The sequence below is a fragment of the Eubalaena glacialis genome, chromosome 11 (genome assembly GCF_028564815.1).
Source record: "Eubalaena glacialis isolate mEubGla1 chromosome 11, mEubGla1.1.hap2.+ XY, whole genome shotgun sequence".
Classification (NCBI taxonomy): Eukaryota; Metazoa; Chordata; class Mammalia; order Artiodactyla; family Balaenidae; genus Eubalaena; species Eubalaena glacialis.
Genome location: NC_083726.1, coordinates 43,100,871 through 43,123,364, shown reverse-complemented (window position 1 = coordinate 43,123,364; position 22,494 = coordinate 43,100,871). Strand labels below are relative to the sequence as shown.

Below are 22,494 nucleotides of genomic sequence, written 5' to 3'. Positions count from 1 at the left end.
TAAAAATCAATATTCCTAGCACCTACTTCTTCCTAACTATCCAGTGTCCCTAAATTATTATTAATGTCTTAAACTTGTTTCCAGACTTTGTTTATACTTGATATTTCAATTTGATCCTCATAAGAACCTTGAAAAATAGGCATAACAAGTGGTTTTATCTCCATTTTACAAATCATGAAAGGGAGGCTCAGGGACGTTGATTTTCTAAACAATCAACAGCAGGAATCAGAACCTGGGTCTCCTAATCCAGTACTCTTTCAAGGAGACTACTTTCTTCCACTAGAGTAGAAGAATATAGAACTAAAAGCTGCTTCTATAAATCCTGGAACAACAAAATTAAACATATTCCTTCACTGTTCTATGATTTTCATTTTTACCTATTGTTAGACATGGGAGAAGGTACTTAAAGTTTGTAGCATTACTCCCAGTGCCAGGAAAGTATATGGGGCTTGATCCAAATGGTAGCTTTCAACTGTTTAATGGCCAGATCTACATAATATCACTAGATGTGATCAAGGATGAAGAACTTTGGGTACAAACTCCCTCACTCAATTTTAATATCCATGAGGACAGGGACCATGTTTATTTACCGATTGTAGCCAGCTATTACCTGGGGAAAAGGAAGGGCTCAATAAATACCTTCGGAATTAATACAATGAAAATGAAACTAGCACTTGCAGCTCATCTCTTCTAAAAATGCTCCACTACTTAGTACAAAATACGAATTATTATGCTGATGGTAATAACTGGCTGAACTGGAAGGGAACTGCACACTACACTCAATGTAGAAGGTGGGTATTAACCTAATTAAATTTTTGTTAAAGTTACTCCTTTGAGAACTGGACTTGACACATCATATTGCTTACTCCCATGATGATAGGATACATTGTGATACTAAAACCATTCCACAAAAGTCCTCAAGCCAAACAGGTCCCTGTCCTCTCCTTGCCGCTGGAAACTCAAAGATGACATGGCTACTGTCAGAGGAATGTAATGGTTTCTATTTCCCACAGCTTAATAGGAAAATGTGTATTATAATGTACTTTTTAGATGCTATTAAGTGAAGAATACTAATAATATTAGCTTAAAAGTTAATGAAAATGAATGCCTGTTTAACTCTTTACCAAGTACTATGTAAATACTTTATATGTTCTGCTTCATTTAATCCTCAAAGCAACCTTATGAGATAGGTGTACTTCCTCCTTTTGCTAATAAAGAAACTAAGACTAACAGATTAAATAACTTCCCAAAGCCACAGAGTCATAAGTAGACGATCTGGGATTTGTACTCCGGTGTGCCTAATTCTCAGTCTCGTGCTCTTAGCCATCTCACCACATTTATTTCTCACCTTTTAAAACTGTTCATATAGAATCTTAGACTCAAATTTAAGACTTATCTTTATGAACAACAGGAAATCTAATTCCCTAGACATGACAAGATCTGGCTTGGAGATTCCTAAACGATTCTAGTATATAAGGGACCAGCAGGCCAGATGGCTGTCACATGAGCTTGGTAAATTACAGCACACATACTTCAAGGAATCCTTGCCATACTGTGTAGCTAGTTCTGAAAAAAAAAAAAAAGGATCCAGTGACCAAGTTCTATAGTCTTTTTAATGAAATACTACCAAAGTTTTCTGAATGAACAAGTTACCTTTTAAATACCAAGAATCATAAACAGTTTTTTTGTTGGAAATATTTTACTAAACTAAGTTTTCTCCTTTTATAAACTTACTGACCACTATTTTAATGATGATACCTTAAGGGCTGTGCAACTATGGGAAGTTATTCAATCTCTTCCAGTCTTAGTTGCTCATTTATAAAATAAGGATATTCCTACCAAGTCATAGGGTTGCTTTGAGGGGTAAATGAGGTAGTGTGCATGATGTGTTTAACACAGTACTTGGTATATTGTGTTTCAGGTTTGCGACTATCCTCTAGATTGCAAGTGTTGATAAAAATATGACCTTTAGATAAATGGAACATTAACATATAAGAAGACTTTCGACTTGCTTTGAAAACTATAAAATACTGCAGATATAAGGAATAATAACAATAATGATAAGTTACTATGACTCTACCAGATATTTTGATTTGGAAAGTTTTTGTTTTTTTTTTTAATGTCCAAGGAAATATATTTTTTACAGCAAGAGATAGATGATTTAGCAAACCTACAGGTAAGCAGATTGACGGCTGGAGAATCAAGTCAAGATCTCGGCTCAGAAACCCCTTATCCTTGTAATAGCATTCCTTTTATCCCACTAGAAATATTATTCATGCTGGCAATTCCTTTCATTGAGATGGACAATTAAAAATTTATTTAAAAATGTTAAAAGGAAGATGGGATGATCTGATTAACTGATTTCTCCAATTCACTCATTTACAGGGTGCATGAGAAACAGGAACTGCCTTTATTTTTAAAATGGCGGGGGTTGGGGGAAAGAAGGATACCGCAAATTCAGTGACCAAAATGACAGTACTGATACTTTTTGCATCAAATTCATAAAAGTATAAGGTTAAAATTATTTAATGGTCTCAGTTATGCAGATCGATCATAGAAGGAATAACAAGATTTTGCTTCCCAAAGTTACTTAGGTAAGAACAAAATCTTCAGAATTCCATGAGAATAAGGTTTGATGATAAATGTATAAATCTTAGGATTGTTCTGAAAAACAACAGAGTGGAATATATGTTAAAATATATAAGGACAAACTAGTGACTACGTATCTCTTAAGCTAACAGAATAAACCAAGATTAAATCTAAGTTAAGATAGAATCAGTAAGATTCAGCTCTTGGAAAATAACAGAATGAGTACAATTTTACTTACACCAAATAGTTACCATGTCAAGAAGCCTATTCATTCACTGTAGTTCTTTATTCAAAGTAAGAAAAATGAATTCTCAAACACCTATTATTAATCAAGTACTTCATGAGGCACTTACAGTATCACAATCTGAGAGTTAGATCTTACCTCTTTTGTACAGATAAGAAAACTGAAGCCACTTTGAATTCTAGCTCTACCATTTTGACCCTTGAGAGTTATTTAACTTCGCTAAGCTTCAGTTTGTTCACTAATAAAATGGGGCCAATAATACCTGTCTTCTAGTATCCTTAAGAGAGTTAAAAAGACACTTAGCAAGCTCTTAGTACAAAGTAGCTATTAATGTCATTATAATTAGCATCTAAGAAGTCATAGGTATTATATGACAGTCAAGATTCAAACTCACTTTTTTGACCCTAAAGCAGTGAATGCTTGCTGTGCAGTAGAACCTTCTGAATAACAGAAATATTCTATATCTGAGTAGTCCAATATGGTAGCCACTAGCTATATGTGGCTAGTGAGCTACTGAGATGTGGCTAGTGTAAATGAGGAACCAAATTTCTAATTTTATTTAATTTTAATTAATTTTAATTTGAGGTTCGTACACAACTAGGTGCTATTGTACTCAACGTGCAGCCTGTGTTTCCTTTTTTTTTATTAATGCACACTGCTTCATTAAGGTATGTAAACTTGCTTTTCAGGCTCCCTGTCCTCCCCACCCCTCCTGCCCCTCCTTCACCCTCCCATTTAGAGACTACATGTAGATGGCTGTGGTAGGTAGATCTGGAGTTTAGGGTTCTGAGTAGGAATACCACTATTCCATACATTCACCAATTCTGGTATTAACTGCTTGAAAATAGGTTTTTAAAATTCCATAAATTTCACTGTATTTCTAACCATGGCAGAACCAAGATAAATCATCTCCTCGTTAATTATGCATCTCATATAAAACGATAAAGGTATTTCTCATGCATATGTTATATACATACAAAGTCCTACTAAATTTTCACCTTATGTACTTATATACATATAAGTACAGGATGGACCTTTATGTAATGAATACTTGAAAAGTTAAGTGTGAATAAAATCTGTGTAAAGCATATCATGGAATATGATAAAAAATATATCATGGAATCCTCTCAACCACTCACAAGAACAGGAACAAAACATGTAGGGTTTTACAAGCCAAGCCTACTGCTGAGAATAGCAGAGAATTTACCAGCTTAAGAAATAGATTTTCGGACTTCCCTGGTGGCACAGTGGTTAAGAATCTGCCTGCCAGTGCAGGGGACACGGGTTCAAGCCCTGGTCCGGGAAGATCCCACATGTCGTGGAGCAACTAAGCCCGTGTGCCTAGAGCCCGTGCTCTGCAACAAGAGGAGCCACCACAAGGAGAAGCCCACGCACCGCAACGAAGAGCAGCCCCCGCTCACCGCAACTACAGAAAGCCTGCGCGCAGCAACAAAGACCCAATGCAGGGCTTCCCTGGTGCCGCAGTGGTTGAGAATCTGCCTGCCAATGCAGGGGACACGGGTTCGAGCCCTGGTCTGGGAAGATCCCACATGCCGCGGAGCAACTAGGCCCGTGAGCCACAATTACTGAGCCTGCGCGTCTGGAGCCTGTGCTCCACAACGGGAGAGGCCGCAATAGTGAGAGGCCCGTGCACCGCAATGAAGAGTGGCCCCCACTTGCCGCAACTAGAGGAAGCCCTCGCACAGCAACGAAGGCCCAACACATCAATCAATCAATCAATCAATCAATCAATCAATAAAATTAAAAACAAAAAAACAAAAAACCACCAAAGGGAGAAAAAAAAAAAGACCCAATGCAGCCATAAATAAATAAATAAATAAATTTATTAAAAAAAAAAAAAAAGATTTTCTTACAGTCATTGAAGTTTGATTCCACAAACATAAGCTTCTCCTGCTACTAAACCTGACCAGAAATAACAGTCAAAAGTCAAATCCATTGACGAATTATAGAAAATCTAGTGAATTACAAACCCATAGGGAAGTCAATGCATCATACAATACTTTTAAAATTTGAATAGTACTCTTAAAGACAAAATTCTCAACAGACTTAAGAATATGTACAAGTATCTCATTTGAAAATTACTAATTTAGGGAACTATGTCCTATTCTAAGAAAGTGCCTTTCAATTGCACACTATTATAGCAAGAGATGTTTGGCCTTTAACTGGTAAAATGTACATGTTTTGATTGTCATTTGAATGAACCCAAAACACTTAGAAATTAAAAAACAAAACAAAACAAAACAAACCAATGAACCCTGACTATCTCTAGTTCTCTACATGGAACTTCAGTCTGAGATATACTGCTATAGCAGACACACCAGAACAATTATCACTCAGGAGAGAACCCTGGTTACCAATAGGCTATATTTCCAAGTAACCAACAGAACCTAAATCAGCCCCAGGGGAACTTTCCTTTTTTCATATATACTACATGGTTTAGATATACCAACATAAAAACATCCCATAAAAATCTGATAGGATTTCAGTGTTAGTTCACTCGTCTTAAATATTAGAAAAATGTTGCGATCATATATTTGACGACAACAATATGCTTACCTTGCTCTTTGACATAGAAAGGGAAGATTCATCTCTGTGTTGAGAAATGTCTTCCTTTCCTCTTTCAAAACCTTTAAAAACATAGTCATTATTTCAGTATTACCACATTTGAACACATATAGGCATTAAAAAGCAAATGCACATAAGTTATTCAATTTCAAATATACACTATACAATATTTGATATACATCAGTGCAAGAAGCCTAGACTCAACATACAGTTTTAAACTATTATAGTTTAAAGACTACTAAGGGATCATGTCTAGTATAGTAATTCTTTAGAATAAATCAAGGCTTACAGAGGCACTGGTGTCTTTCCCTGAACCCATCAACATAAGCTAAATACCTCTTCTCTGCTCTTTCACTTGGCATGAATTCAGGACTCATGGAACTTTTATTTCAGTTAGCTGTTTTCTAACAAAGAACCAACCCAACATACTTTTCACACGTCTTGCCAAACTGGAAAACAACTCCAGAATTGGTGATAAAAGAATACTAGGGAAATAAATCTGAATTGAGGGACAGACTTTAAAAAAAATCTAATAATGTGTTTATTGTGAGAATTAAATGAGCATGCATAGAAAGCAATTAGCATAGTATTTGCACACAGTATGTACTCAATGAACATTGACCCTTAATATTATCATTGTCACTGACTATTGTTACATAAATTCTAAAAGGATAAATCTAAAATATGAGTACATTGGGATATATACACACATCTTTCCTATCATGTAACACATTAATATAGCACTATCAAAAGCAATTAACAAGTTAATGTTGTAAGGGTACAATTAGAGAAACGTTAATGCTGAGATTTGTGTGGCAGGCATAAGAGGGCCGGTACTCATTTTAATGAAGTTCTTTCTACTTTTGAGGACATGTAATATTAACTCTTCCCTACAACTATTTGTTCTGAGTCCAATAAAAGCCTATATAAAAAAATATATATAATCATTCATAAAGCAGCGTTTAAAAAGTTATCAGTAGTATCAGTCCCTGAAGCATTTAAAAATCATTTCTAGCATATCAATGAGATATTCTCATTGATTTATTCATTTTTTCTGTATTTGATTTATATTAGCTAAAACAAATCCATTCCATTTTCTTAATTCAGAGATTTTGCTGATTATTATTATTATTTTTTGTAATATGAAGAAGGAATCTTTTTATTTTCTTTTCCATCTCTGGTAAGGAGAAAGATCAGGCAATCCTAAAACCAAGGAGGGAAAAAAAAAACCAGTTTCATAAATCTAACATGGAATTTTAAATGAAAACTTACCGGGATTTGAAACTTTAGTGTATATCAAACCAAAGTTACATAATTCAGTTTAAGAATTCTAAAATATTTATTCAGAGTAATAAACATTTTGTAATAAGTAATTCTTAATCCTAATGCATTAACACAAATTATTTCAAAGATCTTGTAAATACATGTACAAGAGAACAAAGATTTTCTAAAAGTATATATTACAAATGGAAAAAAGATGATGTTTTCCTTTATTCTCATAAGAACTGAATTTTACTTTAATTTCTCTAGTTTGGTTTTGGTTTCAGCTCAATCTAGGTCAATCCATTTATTAGACTAAGAAAAACGCCCACTTCACTGTGTCTACATTCACATATTATTTTAAAAACAGAACAGTAAATTAAAACAAAGTGGAAGTTACAAATCTGAATAGACTTTTTTTGAACATGCAAATATGTCTTGCAGAAAGTTTCAAATGTTGGAAAAGGACACATACAAAAGCAAGATGAAACTAAACAAAAAAACAAAAAAAGGGCACTCATAAACATAGGTTGTATATTATGTCAGACCAATAAATGAATCCTATTTTACAAGATTTTCTATACCTCAAACTAGCAAATCAAATCATTATTTTAAAAGCTGGCCTTGATGACTTCCAAGTTATTTAAAATTACAGCGGATAAAGCAAAAGGCTAAGTCTGGTCCAATACTTCGAGTTTCAGCTAAGCGCAAATAAGCAGATAAGTAGCTTAAAGTGCAATGACCTTATAAAAGTGTTCAAAAGCCTTAAACAGAAAATATTGCCATACTGTACACTAAGTTTTCAAGGGTAATTCCAAGGTAAGCAAAGCAAAAAGCAACACATGAAGGACTCTTTCTTTAGACTGGATAAAGGTGGCTTCCTAAAAACATGAAAAATAATCGTTATCTTAAAATGTCAGAGAAAGTATTATATTTGTTAGAAGCCAAAAAGGGCTCAGCCAAAATACTTCTTAGACTTTCATTTGTTTTCCATGTATAGGGATTTAAAATTACTCCTTTATTTCTTAAAAATGTGATATTATAGATAAAATCCTGAAGCCTACATTATTGACCATTGTCAATAATGCAGAACAGTTTCAGATCATGACTTTTTACCAAGTTTGCTTATTAGTGATATTAGGTAGTAAATTCTCTTCCTACTATCCTCCTCACTGCTACCATGAGATAGAAACCTACATCCCCACCCAAATGGCTAAGATCAAAAGGACTAAGACCATCCAAATACAGGTTAGAATATAGAGCAACCAGAACTCTATTCACTACTGGTGGGACTACAAATAGCATAATCACTTTGGAAAACTATTTGACAGTATCTCCTAAAGCTGAAAGTGCTCCTATTCTAAGACAGAGCACTTCTGATCCCAGATATACCCAACAGAGATGAATGTGTTCATGTCCGTTAAAAGACAGGTACAAAAATGTTCATAGCAGTTTTATTCGTAACAGCAAAATCTGGAGCCAACTCAAATGACTATTAATAGTAGAATAAATGAATACATTATATTCACACAATGGAATGATACACAGCAATGAAAAAGAACCAATTACCAATACACAAAACAACAAACACAATAATGAGTAGAAAAAGCCACCTCTCCCCATCAAAATAAAAAGCACATATCATATACCATATGATTCCATTATATAAAGATCAGGAACTAGCAAACCTAATCTATGGTGCTAGAGGTTGGAACAGTGGTTTATCTTTGTTGTAGGAGGAACTGACTGGGGTGGGCATGAGAGGGTCTTCTGGGGAACTGGGAAATGGTTACACATATCGATACATAACTAAAAATTCAAAAAGTTGTACACTTAACTATGTGTAAGTTATGCCTCAATAAAAATTTTTTTAAATTCAGATATCCTTCCTGTTCTTCTAGTTTATTAGACCTCTCCTGCTATGATATCCTTTCTTACTTAGTCTATATGCCTTTAACATGTCCTGCTCTGGGCTAATTCTGATTCATTCATCAACAATGATGATAATTATGGGGATAATTAACATAATAATATTTATGAAAACAACAATAAAGCAACCAATATCCACTTGTAGGAACACTTGTGATTTTAAGACACTATGCTAGATGGTTTACTACTTCTAATCTTTAAAACAATGCCCCCCGCTTAATATTAGGAATATTCTATATAATTGAAAAAATTGAGGCTCACAGGAATTAAGTAACTTGACAAATGTCAATAAGTGACAGTATCAGAACTAATTCAAACTTAGGTCTAACTTTAAAGTTCATGCTGTTTCTAGAATGCCAGGGTGTGTCTCAAGATCCAAGGCCAACTTCTTCTGGGAGCCTTGCTTAGATTGTGTAGGCATAGAGTTAGCTATCTCCTCTGAGACACAGCACTTGGTACATTTGTACTACCATATTTATCACAAGGTACTTCAATTATTTGTTTTCATGTTCATGTCACATACTTGACTGTGAGTTCCTTAAAAGAAGGGTCTAATTCTTATTCATCCTTTCAAATACAAAGTTTGATAAGCTGATCCAAAAATTAATAAAAATGGACTCTACTTTTACTTGTAGCGGCTTTTTTAAATAGGTGAAATATAGCATACCTTCAGAAAAATGCATAAAATGTAAAGGAATAATTTAATGTATACAGTGACTATCTGCATAACCGCCACCCAAATCAAGAAATACAGAATTGTCAACATCCCATAAGAACTACTCCCCACCTGCCCCATGCCATTCTTTTTTTTTTTTTTTAATTTATTTATTTTATTTATTTATTTTTGGCTGTGTTGGGTCCCCGCCTCTGTGCGAGGGCCCTCCCCAGCCGCGGCAAGTGGGGGCCACTCTTCACCGCGGTGCGCGGGCCTCTCACCGTCGCGGCCTCTCGCTGCGGAGCACAGGCTCCAGACGCGCAGGCTCAGCAGCCGTGGCTCACGGGCCCAGTTGCTCCGCGGCATGCGGGATCCTCCCAGACCAGGGCTCGAACCCGTGTCCCCTGCATTGGCAGGCAGATTCTCAACCACTGCGCCACCAGGGAAGCCCCCCCATGCCATTCTTGATCACAATCTATCTACTCTTCTCTTCCTCAAAGGTAACTACCTTGACTTTTGCGATTATTATTTACCAGCATGTCACATCAGGTATTTCATTCATTGTCATTGCTGATTAGAATCCTACTGCATGACTATATCACTATTTATCCATCTATTGTTTGGGCTGTTTCTAGTTTGTCCCTCTTACAAACACTGGTGATACGAATATTCTTGGAAATGTATCCTAGTAGACATATATATCCATGAATATCTCTAGGGTTTAAACCTAGAAGCAGAACTCCTAGGTCAGAGTATATGTGGGTCTTCAACTTTAAGAATACCATATTGTTTACCAATTTGCTTATTTTTCCACTAGCACTGTGTGTGAGTTCTCCTTTCTCCATATCCATGGTAACACATCAATATTGACAGATTTTTAATATCTTTGCCAATCTGTTGGGTGTGTGTATCAATGGTAAATCAATGAGATTTTAGTTTGCGTGTCCCTGATTACTAATGATATTGAGCACTATCTCATATGTTAATTACCATTTTAATTTTCTCTTTGTGAAGAACCCAGATCTTTTGCACATTAAAAAAAAAAAACTCATTGTCTATCTACATTAAAAAAAAACTCATTGTCTATCTTTTTCTTAATTTATATAGGAATTCTTAATGTTTTCCAATTATTGGTTCTTTGCCAGTTAGATTTATTACAAATATCTCCCCATTCTATGGCTTGTCTTTTAATTCTCTGCATGGTCTCCTTGATGGATAGCTCTTGATTTTAATGTTGTCAAATTTAGCAATCTCATTCTTTTAACAGTTAGTGCTTTTTGGTCTTAAGAAAGTCTCCCCTAAATCTGTGGTCATGAAGATATTTTCCAATAATGTAGTAGTAAACAGAGTTTACTTTCTCCTACTAATTCAATGGACTATGATTCCTGAATAAATTAGCACTCTGTCCCTAATTCTAATTTGTTAACAGAATACAAGTGTTATCAGCATTGATAAGGTATAACCTTTTAATATACTTCAGTAAAATTTGGTTCATTAATGTTTAGATATAATAAAGCAAGTTTTATGCTGCTTTAATCTTGTTAAAATGAGATTATATACACATATCTACAAATGCAGATTGAACAAGTATTTACAAAATATAGAATTGCTACATAAACTATACTGAATACACCCAAGAATCAAGAAATTGTATAAGAAAAAAATCTCCGAGAAGTCAAAACATACTAAACAGATCTATCTATGTACTAAAGCTTACACAGAGTGTCTATAAACATCTTTGTTCAAAGTTTATTTATTCCAATTTCTAGGTACCTGGACAAAGGGTATCATTTCTGTTTTATAACTCATCATAAAGAAAAAGGCCATACCAATATATTCCTTAAGGTAGAAGTAACAAAAAAAAAAGGGGGGGGGAGGGAGATTTTCCTAAGGAAAACTAAAATGATAAAAGGGTTGTGGTCAAAGTGGTAAAACAAAGTTATCTTTAAATATCACTAATGTAGAACCTCTCTTTCTCTAATGATGTCAGATAAATCAATAAAATGTCCCAGAAAAAATTATATTTTTTACTTTTAACTTAAAAGAAATACATAAAAAGCCACTTCTTTGAAGTACCTAATTCTACTTCTTAGCTGATAAAATAAAACATATTTTAAAAAGCTTTTTATTATGGCTAGTTATAATAAAACTGTTGGTTGTATTAAGAGGAATATGGAAGCATCCCTATGAATATGATTTTTCTCTATTTCAAGAATTAGAAAATAAAGCCAACCATTTACTTTTCCATTCAAACAAATGTATCTAGAATGACCTTCAATATTTTCTTTGACAAGAGAAACTGACAATTCTGTCTTCAATTACCTAATGAAGTAAAAACCAAACTTCTAAACAGTGAAGTTTTCTATTGTTTAGTAAGGTAAACTGATTATTCTTTATATTAAGTAGACTCATGGCATGAAGGTCAGCAAACATGTGCTAGCAAGCTTGCTGGCTTAAAAAAAGAAAACCAAGAAGACAAAGACAAATACAGAAGTGGAACTAAGTCACATTGTAAAAGCAAATAAGTACAGTATTTAACAACATTAAAAAAATTTCTGTGTGTTGTATTTTCAGAGCCACTTCTGAACATAGACAAATAGTAAAATTTACACCATTTTGAGAACATTAAGAAAGAAGCATGATAGTAATCATGCTACACTAAGAAGACTAAATACGGACTATGAATGTTGTTTAAAGCTTATGCTACTTAGGCAACAGTTCAGGACTATGGTTTCCAATTCTTTTCGGAAACCCTGTTAGAAAAGAAAATGAAATCAGTGAATTTACAATAATTTACTTAATTGCCCAAGTAATACTTTCTATAAGTTGTTTCACTATCTCAAAAGAATGCATATACTGCCTAGTGGCATGAATATTCACAAAAAGCTAAGAATAAAGGTTAGTGTGAAAAATGAAAATATAATTCGAATTTCACAAAATGTGTGTCAGAAAAATATATAAACAATTAAAACAAGCACCAGTTTCAGTCAATACTTCTTTGCCATGAGTATTAAAAGAATATTTTTATTTTAAAAGAAAAATACAACCTTAAAAGAGTAGATATGATTATGTAGCAGCTTAATATTTTGAAAACAAAACAGATTATTTATATTTTAAAATCTATAACCAAATATTTGCTACAATAAATCTTTTTCAAGCAATAAAAGATCAGCTTACATCTACATCTCATCGACCAACTGTTTAATGTCTGAATCATAGCTGTCAATGCCTAATTTCATTTAATAAATACTACCCTAAAAATAACATTTTTTAAGCAAAAACTTATCATACCCAAACACATCTAACAACACAAAGTAAGGCATTTCAAAAATTATATTTAGGCAGAAAACTTTACGTTAGTCAGGATTTAAGCCATTAAAGTTTAAACTAAACATCAATTTTCACATAGTTATTATTTTGCTTGAAATAGTCTAACAAGTATCAATATTAAATATGTGGGTTTCATTTGCAATTGGTTTATCTATAGAATTTTATCTGAAGTCTAGAAAGGGCTTTATTTTTATCAAAGGGTTATAATATTTATTTCAATAATTAAAGCAAAAATTTATGCTATCAGCACTCAAGATTCATACTTCACTGAATCATTAGTTTTCAAGTTCAAGCTTAAAGAGACTGTAAAAGAAAATATGGAAAAGCCAAGCCATATAGCAGCAGTTACTAAAATCTAACCTTTCACTATAGAATTGTTTTGTTTAAACAAAAGCAGTTTTAAGATGTTAAAACGTCTAGTTTATTTTAATAAAAAATCTATAAGAAATTAAGAAAAGAATGCAAGATTAAACAAACAAACCTGGCAACGAAGGAGAAAGTTCATTGTATCCTCCAAATGAAGCATTCCGGACCAGCTTTCGGCCATCAATTCGTGGAGGAAATAAAACAGGCGAAACCACAGTACAGGAAGAAAATCTACGTTGTTGTGAGCTCCCTTCCTTCATGGCTTAGAAAGTCTATTTAATGTATATGCTCACCCAGAAGCCTAATTAGACGAGTATGGCAATGACAGGCTTTTCTCTCACATTCAAATATAGCAAAACCCACCAGCACAAACAAAGGACACACACATTTAGCAGCAAAGGAGAAGGACCAGAGACTGTCAAATCAGCAATAAACAGATAGAGAAAGAGACTGACAGAAAAGGCACTAAGTCATGCTGCTGGGTTTTTTTAAAAAAATGAACTGATAAACAAGAAAGGCTATTCCACCGTTTCACCTTTTTATCAAACCAGTAATGCCCTGCGTTGAATTGCTGCTTTAGGAAAACAAAGCAAGATCAATACTTAGAGATTCAGGCTGAAGTAATAAGATCAGTTTCTCTTTTCCCAAAAAACGCAATCCTCTTCTCGTATCCATTACATTTTTATAGTATCCGCCAGACTTCCCACCTCTTCCAATTCTTTCCTTTCCAGTTTTTGCTTACTTTAAAAATGGATATAAACATAACACTGTTTATCTTTCCTGAAGCTTCTAGATTTATATCTAATCTCCTGCTTGCTTCAGCCATGATTAAGAATTCATAAGGAAAGATATTCTTTCACGTTCAGTTCTGATGGATTCCAGCAGCTAAAGCAGAGAACAAACATTTAAGTTTTACCTCTAGTAGGGATATATGCATCATTAAGACAGTGTTAATGCAAACCAATCAACAGAAAAGATTAAAAGGACACCATTAATAATGCTGCATGCCCCAATATATGTTTCTTTGAAACAGCTGCTGTAGTTCCTCTTCATTACATTTAAACTTTTCAAAATATATAATCTACCAACAAGTATTTTCCACTTAAAACTCTCTTATTAAAAAAATGTAACTTTATTATCACAGTAACAAATGGAAATATCTTTCTTTTCTAGGTTAAAACTAAGTGACTAGTATGATCCCACATCATTAAATCTAACAGGAAAGACCCATAGCCAAAATGATACACTATGTCGTGTCTTTATTCCTAATCTTTAAAACTCCAGGGAATTCTTTCCTACTTATATTAAAATCCATTTACCTCACTCTACACCTTAACTAAAGTTAAAAAGCTCTAAGTCAATTACTTTCTCTATATACTCTAGACTGCTTTTTCCGATCACAGTTCTTTCAACCTGGAAATACACCTCCTTAGCTCGACAACAACAATTCAATTACAACTGATTTAGTGGTTCATTTTATAGACCTTAGTATAAGATCTCAGTTTCCTTCCTTACTATGCATACACTTCAAGGCTGGTTCTACACTCATATACAACAGCATCCCATATAATCTAAGACTGTTTCTCTTCACAAGAAAGGACACTTAAAAATAAACAAACTCAATATATACATAACATATTATTTCTTTGACAAAGGTATTTCAAAATCAATTAGTAGTAAAAACAGTTTATGGTTGATACCTACAACTATAACAGGTTTTGTGTGTTTGTTTTTGGGTTTTCTTTTTTCTGTTTTCTCCGTGTCATGAAACATAGATTACCATTTAATATAGGCAAAAGAGAAATAATTATAATTAATTCATGCAATGGTACTTGGCTCTCAAGACATGAAGAATATAACATCACAAAAGGCATTTATAGTATAATGGCTAAACAGGATTTGAAATTAAAACTGCCTGGGTTCAAATCCTAGTTCTATCCTAGCTGGATGCATTTGAGCAATTGACTTAATTTCTCTGGGTCTCTGTTTCCTCATCTATAAAATGCTAATAATATTACCTATATTACAGGATTGTTATAAGGATCAAATTGGATAATATATATGTAAAATCAAGAAAGGTTCCAGGTTAAAAAAGATGCTGACCTAATGTATTCCCTCCTAAAACTTGACAAAAATTACAGGAAACGAGTATTTTTTAAAAAATATAAGCAGGTATGGGTATGTATCCCACAAGTATGTATCCAGGAGAAGATACATCAACAACACAAGTTTGACAGTGGAGAGCATGAAATGAACTTGTAGTCACTGTCCTGCAGATTCAGGAAAGCTCAACCACAAACCAGCAGTGGTAAAAACTGAGAACTAATCCTACTTATGGCAAAGAACCCTTGTGCATATAATTTACAGCACCAAGATCAGGAATCAGACAAGCTACTGACATCAACAATACTGAAATCAAGACAAAAATACAGGCAAGGCCTTCAAACTTAGAAGGAAATGACTTCCAATTTAGAATTCCATACCCAGTCAAATTATCAATTACATATTAGGGTAAAATGAAGATATTTTTAGATATGCAAGGTCTTAAAAATTTACTTTCCATGAATGTTTTTAAAGAATTTACTAGAGTAGCCATTCTCACCTGGGGTTCTACGATAGAATTAGGCCTAATGCACTAAAACATCCACTCTTCAGAATGAATTAACTTTTTTCTCCCATGCATCTATAATGGCTCTAATCATGTACCATATACTTGGGAGAACTGAGAAAATATTCACCTATATTATTTTCCACAGGCCTTCCTTACTTCCCTCTAAGGAACTTCCTTGAGAAAGGCTATACAAAAATATATGCTCTAGGGCTTCCCTGGTGGCGCAGTGGTTAAGAATCCGCCTGCCAATGCAGGAGACACGGGTTCGAGCCCTGGTCCAGGAAGATCCCACATGCCGCGGAGCAACTAAGCCCATGTGCCACAACTACTGAGCCTGCACTCTAGGGCCCGAGAGCCTCAACTACTGAAGCCCATGCTCCTAGAGCCCGTGCTCTGCAACAAGAGAAGCCACCGCAATGAGAAGTCCGTGCACCGCAATGAAGAGTAGCCCGTGCTCGCCGCAACTAGAGAAAGCCCTCGCAGCAACGAAGACCCAATGCAGCCAAAAATAAAATAAATAAATTTAAAAAATATATATGCTCTACCAAAAAGTGATAGCAAATTAAGAATGCATGGAATACAGGAAACAGGACACTGAACTTAAAAATCTGTCATCACCAAACGTCTCCTACTATCTCTTTTTGACCCAAAAGACAAATTCTGTGGGTGAGCTTTGCCCAAATTCTTTTTTGACCTTGGCTTGTCTTGACAGTATGCTGATGAAGCTTTTTCTCTTTCACTCATCCCCTGATGTCTGGATAAACTGAGGATACTTCAAATACGTTGAACTGTTTTTTCTTAAAGACTTTATTTTTAGAGCAGTTTTAGATTCAAAACAACATTAAGAGGAAGGTACAGATATTTCCCATATACCCCCTGCCTCCACACATGCATGGCCTCTCCCATTATCAATTTCCCGCACCAGAGTAGAACATTTGTTACAACTGATGAATCTGTATTAACACATCATAATCACCCAAAGTCCACAGCATACTTTAGGGCAGCAGTACCCAACCTTTTTGGCACCAGGGACCGGTTTTGTGGAAGACAATTTTTCCACAGACCGGGGCGGGGGGCGGGGGGGATGGTTCAGGCGGTAATGTGAGCGATGGTTCAGGCGGTAACACAAGCGATGGGGAGCAGCAGATGAAGCTTCGCTTGCTCGCCCGCCGCTCACCTCCTGCTGTGCGGCCCAGTTCCTAACAGTGAAAATGGAGTATTTTCATTGCCCTAAAAATCTTCTGTGCTTCAACTATTCATTCCTCCCTCCTCTCTTAACTCCTGGAAACCACTAATCTTTACTGTGCCCATAATTTTGCCTCTACCATAATGTCAGGTAACTGGTATCATACAGTCTGAAGCCTTTTCAGGTCGGCTTCCTTCACTTAGCAATATGCATTTTAAGTTCCTCTATGGCTTGATATCTCATTTCCTTTTTGTTTTTGTTAATTTATTTATTAATTTTTTGGCTGTGTCAGGTCTTAGTTGCGCACGCAGGATCTTTCATTGTAGCGTGCGGGCTCTTTGCTGCGGTGCGTGCAGGCTTCTCTCTAGTTGTGGCACGCGGGCTCCAGAGCGCACGGTCTCAGCAGTCGTGGCACTTGGGCTCTCCAGTTGTGGCGCGTGGGCTCCAGAGCACGTGGGCTCTGTAGTTGCAGCATGTGGGCTCTCTACTTGTGGCGCGCAGGCTCAGTAGTTGCATCGTGAGAGCCCAGTTGCCCCGCGGCATGTGGGATCTTAGTACCCCCACCAGGGATCAAACCCACGTCCCCTGCATTGGAAGGTGGATTCTTAACCACTGGACCACCAGGGAAGTCCCGATATCTCATTTCTTTTTAGCTCTAAACAATACTCCACTGTCTGGATGTATCTTAGTTTATTCATCCTTTCACCTACAGAAGGACAAAACTTGGTTGCTTCCAAGTTTTGGCAATTATAAAATAAAGTTGTTATAAACATCTTTGTGTAGGTTTTGTGAGGACATAAGTTCTCAACCCCTGTGGATAAATATCAAGCAGTGTGACTGCTTGACCATATGGTAAGAATATGATTTAGTTTTGTAAGAAACCTCCAAACTATCCTCTGAAATGATTGTACCATTGTGCAGTCCCACCAACAATGAATGAGAGTTCCTGCTGTTCCACATCCTTGCCAGCATTTCATGATGTCAATGTTCCAGATTTTGGCCATCTTAATAGGTGTGCAGTGGTTATCTTGTTGTTTTAATTTGCATTTCCCTGATGACATATGACATGGAACATCTTTTCATATGCTTACTTGCTATCTGTATATCTTCTTTGGTGACGTGTCTGTTAAGGTCTTTGGCCCATTTTTTAATCGAGTTGTTTGTTTTCTTATTGTTGAGTTTTAAGAACTCTTTGTATATCATTGGATAAGTCCTTTCTAGGTGTGCCTTTTGCAAATATTTTCTCCCAGTCTTTGGCTTGTGAGCTCATTCTCTTGTTACTTTCTTTCACAAAGCAAAAGTTTTTAATTTAAATGTTCTATTTTCTACCTATTCTTGGTAGGACATGGTGAACTAAAAGGCAGAAAATACCTTTCATGACCATATTACTGTCAGGTATCTAGTACCTAAACTGCAAGCTATGATGAACCCTATGTATCCCAGGGCTCACTTGCCCAGTGCTTTCCAAAGAAGAGATTCCTGTTAAACTCTCAAAGAAATCAAAGCCAAACTATAACCCAGAGACTCTGTTAAGCTTATCTTTTCCTAGGAATCGTTATGACTGACAAGGGCCTAATTTCCAAAACATACAAACAGCTCATACAACTCAATAACAACAACAACAAAAACCCAATCAAAAAATAGGTAGAAGAGCAAAGAAGACATACAAATGGCCAATAGGCACATGAAAAGATGCTCAACATTGCTAATTATTAAAGAAATGCAAATCAAAACTACAATGAGGTATCACCTCACACTGGCCAGAAAGGCCATCATTAAAAAGTCTACAAATAACAAATGCTGGAGAGGGTGTGGAGAAAAGGGAACCCTCCTACACTGTTGCTGAGAATGTAAATTGGTGCAGCCACTATGGAAAACAGTATGGAGGTTCCTTAAAAAACTAAAAAGAGAGTTGCCATATGATCCAGCAATCCCACTTGTAGGCATATATCCGGAGAAAATGCTAATTTGAAAAGATACACACACCCCTATGTTCATAGCAGCACTATTTACAACAGCCAAGACATGGAAGCAAGCTAAATGTCCATCGACAGACGAATGGATAAAGAAGATGTGGTATATATACACAATGGAACACTACTTAGCCATAAAAAAGAATGAAATAATGCCATTTGCAGCAACATGGATGGACCTAGAGATTATCATACTAAGTAAGTTAGACAAAGAAAGACAAAATTCATATGATATCACTTATAAAAATATGACACAAATGAACTTATTTACAAAAACAGAAACAGACTCACAGACATAGAAAATGAACTTATGGTTACCGAACGGGAAAGGGGGTGGGGAAGGGATAAATTAGGAGTTTGGGATTAGCAGATACAAACCAATATATATGTGTATATATATACGTGTGTATGTATATATATATATATATATACACACACGTATATATATGTGTATATATATGTGTATATATATATATGTGTATATATATATAGCTGAATCATTTTGCTGCACTATACCAAAACTAACACAGCATTGCAAATCAACTATACTTCAATAAAAAATCTTTAGGACTTCCCGGGTGGCACAGTGGTTAAGAATCCGCCTGCCAATGCAGGGGACATGGGTTTGATCCCTGGTCCGGGAAGATCCCACATGCCGCAGAGCAATTATGCCCACGAGCCACAACTACTGAGCCCACGCACCGCAACTATCGAAGCCCACACGCCAAAACTACTGAGGCTGCATGCTGCAACTACTGAAGCCCGCAAACCCAGAGCCCATGCTCCTCAACAAGAGAAGCCACCAAAATGAGAAGCCCGCGCACTGCAGCAAAGAGTAGCCCCCACTCGCCACAACTAGAGAGAAAGCCACGCAGCAACGAAGGACCCAAATGCAGCCCCCCAAAAAAAAAAAAAATTAATTAAAAAAAAATTTTTTTAAAGACTTGCTGCATAATCACATTTACTGTGCCTTGCTGGCTAGTTTCAACTACTGTAAAACTTATAGCAAAGCTGAACATTCTTCAAACATATCTGGGTTAACATTTGAATTTATCATCTCTCTCATTTTACACTACATTATCTATGTATGAAAACAAAAAAAATTACAAAAAAAGAATGTTGTAAGATCATCAAAATAGCTTTGAAAGTCATGTGAAACACTTATATTAGAAATAGATTTTGACCTATGGATAGACTTACTTATTTTGAAAATGCTTCTCAAAATTCAAGTTACCACTCATTGGTAAGTTGAAAATCAATTTAGTGACTCACAAATAGCATTTAAAAAAATGAAACAGAAAAAGCCAAGATAGGAAATATTAGAGTACATCATACTCTGATATTAAAAGGCAAGTTGTTTCATCAATCATTTGTTTAAGACTTTTTATATAACTACACACACACACATTATGTTTTGGGTAGTGACATAAAATGTATTTCTTACATGGATCATTGTCAAAATAGGAAAACACTGACATAAATGATATTATTCCTTTTGAAATTCCCTAACACTAAAAAGAACTAATACCTCCTTGCCACTAGAGACCAACTTCATATATTATCTTTGGTCTAGGGACTCTTTCCATATTAAAATGGCAGACGTTTGAGCAGAGGAAAAAACCACAAAAGGCCGTAATAAGAAGATCTTTAGATGTTCCTGCTATATGCCCAAAGAAAATGCCCAGCTTCAACTTCTTTCTATAGAGCCAAAAGATTAGGACTGGAGAAGGCATCTCACTGTAATAATAGAACTCCAATGAGTTCCCTGGAAAAATTCCAGACCATCTTTATTTAAAAAACAGATGAAGCAAACATAGCTGATATTCTGAAATAATCTAATTTGGTAGTTGGAAAATCCATCCAAACTCTATAAAGTTCCATATGCACACTCATGACAAAATATATTGATTTAAATTATGATGAAAGTATTATAAGAGCTATATACTTTATCTTGAATCCCAAGATAATAAACTTAGGCTTTAAGAGATTTTAAAATCCTTAAAGCAGCAAGAAGAGTTGGAAAAAGATCAAAATACTGAAAACAAAAATCAACCAATAAGAATTTAAGGAAGTATTATGTCCAAACATGAAGAGAACCACTGCCTTAAAAAATGAACTAAATATCTGAAGGTGGTACTATACAAATTCAGCAGTAAGTTTCCTTATAGAGCATGAAATTTAAAAAATAATATAGTTATTTACTACTATTTAAGCAGCACAGGCTTAGCAAAAAGGTCTATTAATAACCTTTCAAAGAACATATAAATTAAGATGGTTGATAATGACCTTTGCTTTAAAATATAAAACACAACAATAAAGTTCTCAGTCAATTTCCATCCTCCAACATGACAATTAATTTCTTAGCTGTAATTAGTAAAATTTCATTGATGATTATATGGCTTGAAAATTATACAAAGCAATCCTATTATCCCACATTACCTCAGAAAATAACTGTAGCCTCTCAGCATTAAATACGTTCTCAACAGCACATGCAAATGCACATACAAAATTAAAAGGATGGCTTAATGTAATTTTAGACTGGATAGCATTCTTGTCTATATATCCATATTCACAGCAATAAGTGTAAGACAGTACTTTCCTTTGGATGAAAAGTTCTTTGTAATTATATTTGTATATTAGATAATCATTCATTCATTCAATAAAAATTTAATAAGCACCTACTTTGTGTTAGGAATTATGTTAAGCACAAGAGAGTTATGAACAACAGTCCCTAATTTCTGCTCTTACTGAGCTTTCAACATATGTGAGTACATGTTCATTAAAAGTTGATTGAAACTCGGAGAGTCTATTTCCACAAAGTAAATGTTAAATGAAGTGCTTAGGTTTCTTTCTAAGAATGTTCACAAGAATCTAACTGAAAATGTACTAAGAGTACCTATGAATGTAACCATCATAATATTACCTAATAATTATATAGTAATAAGCTTTCAAAAGTGTTTTCACATATGTTCTCAATAGATTCAAAGAACAACAATATGACATACAAAAGGAGTAGTATCCTGGTTTTACAGGTAATCAAGCTCTGAGGCACATAGGCTCAAAGTCACACAGTAAATGAACAATAGAGCCAATATTAGAATCCAGCCGTGGGAGTAGTGTTTACTTTCCCCCGTCTCCTCTTTCTGCTTTCCCCAAGCCTGCAAACACAGATGCCAGCATCAAACCATTTTGTGGTAAGGCGAGACTCAAAGATGGGGGATAAAAAACATGATCCCAGGCTACAATAGGGTCTGCGGTGGGAAGGGGTAAAATGAGAAAAATCTTAATGATAGTGAAGAAGAAAGGGGAGCCTATAGGACAGAGGCCACTCAACTAGATCATCCTTCACATATAAGGACAGTTTGTAAATCAGGGACTCAATTAAAAACTTTAAAAAAATTTGTTTCAAAAATTCTTCCACTAGAAAGCTGTGCAAGTATCATGTTAGAAAAAAGCTACTACACTCTTTCCTTCCGTACAACTGAGTTCTCAAAACGTAACAGATAAAGAAAATCCCACTCCCCACTGTACCCATTTAAATATGTTAGTGTTCCACAAGTAACTAGTCTTCCAGCCCTTCTCTCCAAGCATGGGAACCAAGTTATAAAACAATATTGCTTGTTTTAGGACGGCAGGAATGGATACTGATCTCTCCATTCCCTCTCTTAGCTGATGTTCAAATATTGGTGCCAATGCTCACATCTTTTTACCTACCCACCAGAGACTCAATCCAACTCTATGCAAGCTTTGGAGTTGGATATAAAT

At 35.2% G+C, this 22,494-nt stretch overlaps 1 protein-coding gene across 3 annotated transcripts in view; it reads right to left on the bottom strand.

The window, feature by feature from the left end:
* The window catches only part of OSBPL8 (oxysterol binding protein like 8), a 192,660-nt gene that overhangs the window by 53,548 nt on the left and 116,618 nt on the right, over positions 1 to 22,494 (bottom strand). For all 3 annotated transcript variants that reach the window (XM_061206700.1, XM_061206701.1, XM_061206702.1), the window contains one exon: positions 5,411 to 5,481. In XM_061206700.1, coding sequence (XP_061062683.1) covers positions 5,411 to 5,481 — 71 coding nt within the window. The remainder of the gene's footprint in view (positions 1 to 5,410; positions 5,482 to 22,494) is intronic.